The sequence below is a fragment of the Coffea eugenioides genome, chromosome 5 (genome assembly GCF_003713205.1).
Source record: "Coffea eugenioides isolate CCC68of chromosome 5, Ceug_1.0, whole genome shotgun sequence".
In the NCBI taxonomy this organism is placed as follows: Eukaryota; Viridiplantae; Streptophyta; class Magnoliopsida; order Gentianales; family Rubiaceae; genus Coffea; species Coffea eugenioides.
Window position 1 is genome coordinate 45,902,209 of NC_040039.1, and position 8,378 is coordinate 45,910,586.

The following is an 8,378-nucleotide window of genomic DNA, read 5'->3' on the forward strand; positions in this document are numbered from 1 at the left end:
CATAATCAAGATAGAAGCATTAATTGCTTCTCTAGCAGTTTGTTGATCGTAATTAGTTGAATGATGATCTGTGAAAAATAAAAGAATTATAGGCTCTATTTGGATTGTAAATTATTTGAGATAGATTTTCCATAAATATATTAAGGCCGTTTGCATAATTGCGACGAAATTTAATCCATTTTTTCCATTGAAAATTGGCCAAACTTACATTATTGAATTAGGAATATGTTTCCATTGAAAATTGGCCAAACTAACATTAGTGAATCAGGAATATGTTTCCTCTAAATTATTTGATGTGAGATGTAGATAAGAAAGAGGCTCATGTAACTCATTTAAGGTTACTCCAATGGTTAGGGAAAAGTTCTTAAAGTCTTCTCGCTATCACACTCTAAGTTCAAATTTTGTGTCTAACAGTTGGAATCGGAAAAGTTGGGGGAGGAGTGAGAATGTTAAAAAAGAGAAAAAGGCTCAACTGTTACTTTAGCTTCGGTTGGTTTCATTTTATCACCTTAAATTATTGATTAAGGTTTAATACTTTTTTGGGCAAATTAGGTTGAATTAGATTTATGTTTCCTCTAAGTTATTGCTACGAGATTTAGACAAAAAAATGAGGTTGATGCTCGTGGGGCTGCATATATTTTACCTCATTTTTAAAAAAAATTTAGTATGGATTTTATTTGTTCTTTAGATTTGTAGTATCCATTTTTCAAATCTGTTTTTTGATATCTGTATATGTTTGATGATATAACTTTACTATTAGTATAGATTTGAATCAAATTATGATACTTTATCAAAAAAAAAAAGAGTTTTATTTACTTTGTGTAGTTGCATATTATCACTTTTAACTTATTGCCAGACACTACGCTGTTCAAGTTTTATTTATGACATTTGTCAAAGTTACACAACCTTTACTATCTTAACCAAGAAAATAATTGTTGGTAAACAGATCCAGTTTTTTCCATTGAAATTTCAAATTAAGGTCATAATACCCTTAGAACAATTTTACTAGTTCACACCTATTTGATGTGTAAGTTTTTACTTTCATAGCTTAATAAGATAAAATCATCATAGAGGATAAACAACATGACAACAATTGATTAACATTTGTACTTTCTTTTGAGGGATGAATGGGTAAGATGGCACGGAAGGAAGGAGGAAGTATAGACGACAAGTTACAGTTTCAAATAATTATATTTTTCTTTAAACTTATCTACTTCTTCATATACTTGTGCTTATCAACGATACGTGGATATATGCATATTTGGCAAAACATACATTAAAACAAGAAACAATAATATTCCTTCAAAAAAAAGAGAAAGAAATTATACAAAAAAAAAAAGGAAGAATTTGAGAACGTTCAATAAATATATGGACTTAATGCTTCCCCCTTGGATTTTGGCATATCAACTATGATGGGGGCTGCAATTTGATCCTTGAGTTCAGATTCTCGTGCTTAATGGCTATTTAGTCAAAAATTTTTCTAATAAGTGCTCTAACTAGCAATTAACATGACAATTAATTTAACATGAATACATTCACATTTAATATTCAATTGCATTTGAACACCCTTCTTTGATTTAACTTCATTTTTTTAAAAGACAACTCTGGCGTCTCCCTTTTCTAAAAGGTTGTACGTGCGTTCGATCAAATTGAAGTTTTAAAATTAAAATCTAAAATATGAAATCTAAAGTTTGAATTTATTAAATTATTAAATTGTTAAGTAATAAATTTGATATGTTTTAATGTAAATCACATGTAAGTAATAAGTGAATAACTCGTCACTTAATTTTTGGAACAAGTTTTATTTAGAAAATTTAGTGTCACTTAATTAATCTAGATTTTTTATTTTTTATTATCAAAAGCACTTGAAGATGATTGTGAAATCCCTCTCTAATTAGTTGGACCTCCTGGGTGTTAGCCTGCTAGTTTTAGACACGTAGCCCACATCCAGTACTGGGCCTAGCTGAAGTTAATTACTTAAGACAATTAGTGAAAGATACAGCGACGCCGTATCCAGCTGCTATAAAGAAAACTCCCCAGACTTCTCCGGATTTCTGAGCTCCTCCGATAGGAAACTACTTCTCCGGTCGCCGACGGCTTCGCAGTGCCCTCAGGGTTTTAGTTCGAAGATCTCAAAAACCCTGTCGTTTAGTAGTCTACCGTCTGCTCTAGTTGAGACAATAGTCTTCCTCTTCCTCACCGGGGGCCTGTGGGGCTCCATCCTCCGGTGTTCATTCTCCCCGCTGCTGCCCACTTTGCGACGGGCGCCGTTCCAGATTCAGTAGATTTAGTCCTTCTTCCCAAGTTCGCCTTAGTTGAAGGATAATGATTTTAGGTACTTTTCCATCTCCATAAATGCTTTTGCTTTAATAATTGCGTTGTACTCTACTATTCTTCTAAAAAAATCCAGTCCTAATGTAAAATATAATCTGCAGAGCTTAGTCTTGATTATCTCATTTTGCCTTGTTAAAGTATTTTCATCCTGAAAGGCGTGATTTGGGCAGAATATGTTTTACGCCATTAAATACTTGAATTAACATGCCATACCTCTTTTTTTTTTTAAAATTAGTAAGTCTTTGAAATGAACTGTCTTTAATTTAAAAGCGTAATTTTTGCGCTTAGTATTTGCACCACGCATAGTATTTTGCTCCAAGGGTAAGCTGCTTTTTGCCTTCATTCTTGAAAGCGTCATTTTAGCTCTATAGAAAACCACGTCTCTGTACTACCACTGTGGTTTTACTGGATTTGTTATTAGATACTCATAGATAGGATGAGTATGAAAAGTGATAGGTTTCTATGCTGATTTTTTATTTTTGGTTTTAAAATCAGAAATGCTGAGACGCGGAAGTAGAGTACTGAAGCAATCAAACCCTGGCCAAACTGTTACATTTCGTAAAATTGTTTTCTTGCTAATGCTATTATCTATAGCGTTGGTGCTGGTCTTTCGGAACAGCAGTGAAAAGTCAAGCACGGTGTCTGGCATATCATTGAAGAAATGGGATAGTTTTAATTCTTTGGTCCACTTAGATCCCACTGTTGAGTTCCGAAATGGGACAGATTTGATTTCACAAATACCTGACTCACCCGGGGGAGTGCTCTTTCTGGCTCATGGTTGTAATGGCAGAGCTGCAAATTTCTGGGATAAATCTCCCAAGTGCAAGAACTGTGTTGGTTTACCTGAAGAAAGGCTTGTGGTTCTTCATGCTTTGGCAAGAAAATTTGCTGTTCTTGCTGTATCCAGTACTAGAAGATGTTGGACTTTGGGGGATGAACTATTGAAAGTTAAGGATATTGTCAAGTGGTGGATAGCGAAAGAAAAGCTTGAAAAACTGCCTCTTGTAGCTCTTGGTGCATCCTCTGGGGGACACTTTGTTTCTCTGCTTGCCACTAAGTTAAATTTCAGCAGCATTGCTCTAATGATTGCAGAAGGGATGTTTGGGCAAATGGACATTTCTGCCAGTTATCCACCAACACTTTTTGTCCACATGCCCAAAGATGAAGAGAGGAAGCAAAGGATCGATAACTACCTAGTCGTTCTCAAGGATAAAGGCATCGATGTTGCAGAGATTAAATGCATGGAGTTTCCACTGTCTCCCAGTTACTTCTCTGATGTGATCCCAGGCATTGATCGGTCCATTTCAGTGAAGTTGTTCAACTTGTTCAAGGAAAAAGGTTTTATTGACAAGAATGGCTATATGACAAAAGATGGACGTGCAATACGCTGGAAAGCAGCTCTTCAAGAGAGAGATATTACTTTGCCTGATAAATCCTTGTTCCACCACATTCAGGAGGAAATGAATCTTGCATATGCAAAACATGAAATGACCAGCTTGCAGTCTGAGGAAATTTTGGATTGGTTTGAATCTCATATGAGCTGATCAGGATTCTAAGTTCTCTTCCTCTTCTGCCTCACGTTCAATAGATTGGGGAGAATGAAGTAAAGTAGATAGTGACATCTGTAAAATCTGATAGTGAAAAACAGTTGACAGGAAGGAATTAACTTCCATGATCGGATCAAGTTTCCATGTCTGATGCATCTAGCTTCTAGGTGGACATATCTTTAAGCGGTAGTTTACTCGTGTATGAGCTGGTATGACTACTTAATCTCATTAATTTTAGACGAGACATCAAAAGGTTGTTGTCCTGACTTACTTTAAAATCTTGATTCACAGTTTATGTTGCTTCCATGCTTACCTTTCTAATTTGTAGACTCAATGAATGAGTATGACACTTTATACTACAGTGTGACACTTCATACTACAGATGTTTTGCTCAAACTTCTGCCAAAATTGCGATACGCCTAATATCTGGTAGACTGGCACCATGGCTTCCATTCAAATATCTTCTGAAGAAGTCCCACCTCAATCTCATCCCCACATACCCATGGAACTAGTGATGGAAAATCTTTACAATTAAAGGGAAAGAGCAGATACAAATGATGCACCATATCATTAGGACAGAGCTTTAATATTAACTTGTACACGATAAGATGGTTTGGAATTAATGCGTCGCTTATCAATAGTACTCTGTCCAGCCAAATACAAGTCAAATGCAAAGAGACAAAACTCAAGGTACAAAAACCAATATAAGCTGCTAAGTAGTAGACAAGATGGTGGCAAAAGAGGACTCTGATTAATAACTTAAGCAAGTTGCTCTACTAAACAAAACTTGGAAAGAAATTTCTTCTGATTACAGTCCAGCATTTCACTCAGACTACAATGTATATTCCTTTCCTGCAAAAGTTTATGCCTCAACTCTAATCTTTTCTTCAGACCATGCCTAAAAAAATCTGGATAATCAGCAATTTCATCAATTCGTCTGCCCATCACATTCACCAAGAAATTGATTCTTGGTCCTAGAGAATTGGTGATACTCTTTATCAGAACAGGGGGATAACCTGCCACCAAAGCTGCTATTTGCCCGTAATCAAACCCAGATGATTTTAGGTAAGCAAGATTAGGTCTCAGAATTTTGTTAACATCCCTAGACAAAACTTCTGGAAAATTAATAACTACTCTTTGAAGGTCTGTTTCATTGAGACCTAGTGATCTTAAAAACTCTGTAGTTGGACGAAGTCGTTTATCAACACTATAACCCATTATGAATGGGTGCCTTACCAATACTTTGCTAATCATCCCATCTCTAGACAAGCCCAGACTAGCAAGGAACTGCACTATCTCTGAAAGCTTTTTTTCAATGCTGTAGCTGATAATTCTTGGATTTAAGAGTATCATCTTACCAAGTTGCTTTTCTGGGACACCAATAGCTTCAAAGAAAGCCAGTAGTGGACAAAGCTTCTCTTCTACACTGTGTGAGAGTATATTAGGAAATTTCGTTATGGCAGAAGCAACTTCCTTGGGTTTTGTCCCCAGTGTTGCAAGGCACTCGACTGTAGGGACCAGTTTCTCATGCAAGCCAAGAGTAAGAATTTTAGGACACTTCCCTACCACAGAAGGAATTTTTCTTTCTTGGATACCTATAGTTCTCAAGTAAGCCCAATTTTCTGAGGCTTTTTCCCTTGGTACACCTTCAAGGCGTTTGCACTTCTTGAGCATTTCGTGAATACTTTTGTCATCAAAACCTTTGTCTTTGAAGAACCACATAATGCCACCATTGTGGCTGTTTGTGGTTTCCATATTCCTGAAAGATCATCCAAAAACACTAGCACAGTCATTTATTTAGGCAGAACACATTTTAGGTACTACATTAAACTGAAAAACATAAAATTAAAACATAGCCAAAAGTCATTCTGGACAGTTATGCAACACTAGGATGAAAATTTATTGGACGAAATATCATCGGTTGTTTTCATGCTTATGTGCAGAGAAACTTCTATAGCTGCAAAAACTGGAATGCCCACCTCAACTATGCTAATACAATTTAAATCTAGACCTTGGAAAATCTAGAGTTTGTAACCCAGTTCTTCAAAATTCCAACTCAAAGTGAAAATACCTATAGTCCAACTGGGTTATTACAACTTCAAAACTAGTATATGGTCAAATCCAAGTAATTAGATAAATGAAACCAAGTCTATGGTCAAAGGAAGTAAAGGAAGAAGGTATTAGATAACAACAGCGTAACAATAGTTCCTTGAAAAACAAAGGTGGGTTATTAATGAAAAACAAAGATATTAACATGAAAAGGTGGGTTATTAATGAAGGTAAAGAAACCAAATTTCAATTACTGATTCTTCACCTTCTTCTTGCCCTGGTGTGTCAAATGACTTTTCACAAAACCAGCCATTGAATTTCTAGAGACATCATTTACATAATATTAGACACTTCATAAGTGCAGAACGATATGAGAAGTATGGCACCAAACCAGAGAAGCAATATTAAATAACTATACATAAATCAAGGAATGAAAACCATGAAAAATGCTTAGCAAGAGAAGAAGAGTATAGCTTGCATGTTTAGAATCAAAAGTAGTATGGTTGCTGACCATACTTGCAAAAGATATAAGGGCAATCAAAACTTAAAAAACTTGTGAATTTTTCCACTTCCAAACAAACATCAACATTAGGTGAAAGAAACACAGCCAAATGCACAAGCAGAATAATAGTAAGAAGTTGCATATCATTGAACCAAAGCATACAGATCATATTACGACAGCCTTTTGTTCGCTTTGGTAGTGAATCACCCATGACATATATTTGCAAAGTTGTCTCTTTTCAACTCATATGGGCCTTTGGAAAACCTTATGGAACACCATATCACCTAATGTGTCGTGTAGCATACATCTGAGACTCGCTAGTTGAATCATTACCCAAAATGAACACTACCTCTACTTATCTATACAATATGAAAAATAATGGTCACTTGCCTCAACATTTAACTTCAGCGAGCTCTAGGTTCTGAGAAAGTCGGAGTATGGCCCCAATGGATTGATATATGCTCTGAACACTTCTGGCTGAACAATCTAACTTTCTTGAGCATTAAGCATGTTAACTTGTCTAAATTCATCAAAATTTAGCCAATTCTGTAATTCCTCTTAAAAGGGATTACCATTATCTATATTTTCTTCTCTCCATACTCAATTAAACTAACATTAAAATAAATAAATAGTCCAAAAAGGTGTCGTTTTGGACCCAAAAATTAAACAACCCACTGAATTTGCCATTTTACTGGAGCTAGAATCGCTTATGAAAGCAAAAAAAAGGACGAACAACGTGCACCCAAGGTTCTTTATCCCAGAAGGCAATCAAGCAGACTAATTGAAGACAGTCTTAAAATTGAGAACAAGATTATTCAATGACAAGAAATAACTAAAGAGTCTCAAGCAACTCAAATGCAGCACCATCCATTGAATAGTTTAAGACAACTTAGAACCGAATAAACAAATAGTAAAAGAAATGCAGAATTTTAAATTGGACAAAGAAAAAAATTAATAAAGTTACCATCTTTTTCAGTCATTTATAGTTTCACACACACACACACAGAAGCGGACCAAAGAGGTAGAGGAGTTGGACATACCAAGTAGAAGAGGGGGCTATTCCCAGCTCATTACAGTGTTCAATCTTGGCACCCTCCTCAGGCTCCTAAAACGACGACGGTTCGCGATTTTAGGGGTCACTGATTTACTGAACTATACCGTATGAGGACGATGAATTCTTCAGACCGCGCAGGGGAGGGTGGATGCTGGATTATGGAAGCGAATAAAGGATAATTTGGTTGACACGCCTGATATTTCTAATAATTAGAATGAGACCCTTTCTTTTATTTTTTATTTTAATGTTGAACTCCCTTTGTTTCATATATCCCAATCAAACCACACCACAAAAGTTTACTAGTATCAAGGGCACAAATGTGTGTGGTGATCTAAGGAAAACTTTAATGCTTAAGATTAATAGCCACTTTTTTAACTTTTATGTTCGTTGGGAGCTTGTAAAATTGACCTATATTAGGCATTTCTAATTGTAATTATTTAATCATTTTCAGCAAAAGTGACAATCATACATTTTTTTTTGATATAATAATCACGCATTGTTTTGAGTAATAGTAAATGAATTTGACCTATTATCTTATATTTGAGGTTTATTATTACTTAGAAATGCAAAAGACAATTTTATTTCTTTCTTACCTGATCCAATGGTGAAGGCAAAACTATAGTAATTTTGAAAAGCATGACAAATTAGCCGAGTAATTGGAGATAGTTTCAATAAATGCCATGTATTCTTGACGATTTTGAAGAAGTGGAAATTGCTATTTTTTTTAAAAAAAAAAAAACTCTTATGGGCTTCTCACATAATTAGTTTTGTGATATGGAGAACTTTCTTGGTGCACAACAACATTAGTTGCTATGTGTCGTGGAATACTTATTTTCCGGGCTAACTTTTTCCATTTATAAATTAAAAAAATTTTTTAAGTGTCATTCTAACA

At 35.2% G+C, this 8,378-nt stretch overlaps 2 protein-coding genes across 2 annotated transcripts; one reads left to right on the plus strand and one right to left on the minus strand.

The window, feature by feature from the left end:
• Positions 1–2,023: 2,023 nt before the first annotated feature.
• On the plus strand, positions 2,024–4,187 carry LOC113770525. The gene is made up of 2 exons (XM_027315003.1): positions 2,024–2,335; positions 2,830–4,187. The coding sequence occupies exons 1-2, from the start codon at positions 2,326–2,328 to the stop codon at positions 3,876–3,878; spliced, it is 1,059 nt and encodes a 352-aa protein (XP_027170804.1). The 5' UTR covers positions 2,024–2,325; the 3' UTR covers positions 3,879–4,187.
• Positions 4,188–4,463: 276 nt separating this feature from the next.
• On the minus strand, positions 4,464–7,635 carry LOC113770829 (transcription termination factor MTERF6, chloroplastic/mitochondrial). Its single transcript, XM_027315421.1, has 2 exons — positions 7,473–7,635; positions 4,464–5,640 (listed from the first exon to the last, which is right to left on the minus strand). The coding sequence occupies exon 2, from the start codon at positions 5,634–5,636 to the stop codon at positions 4,641–4,643; it is 996 nt and encodes a 331-aa protein (XP_027171222.1). The 5' UTR covers positions 5,637–5,640; positions 7,473–7,635; the 3' UTR covers positions 4,464–4,640.
• Positions 7,636–8,378: the final 743 nt, after the last annotated feature.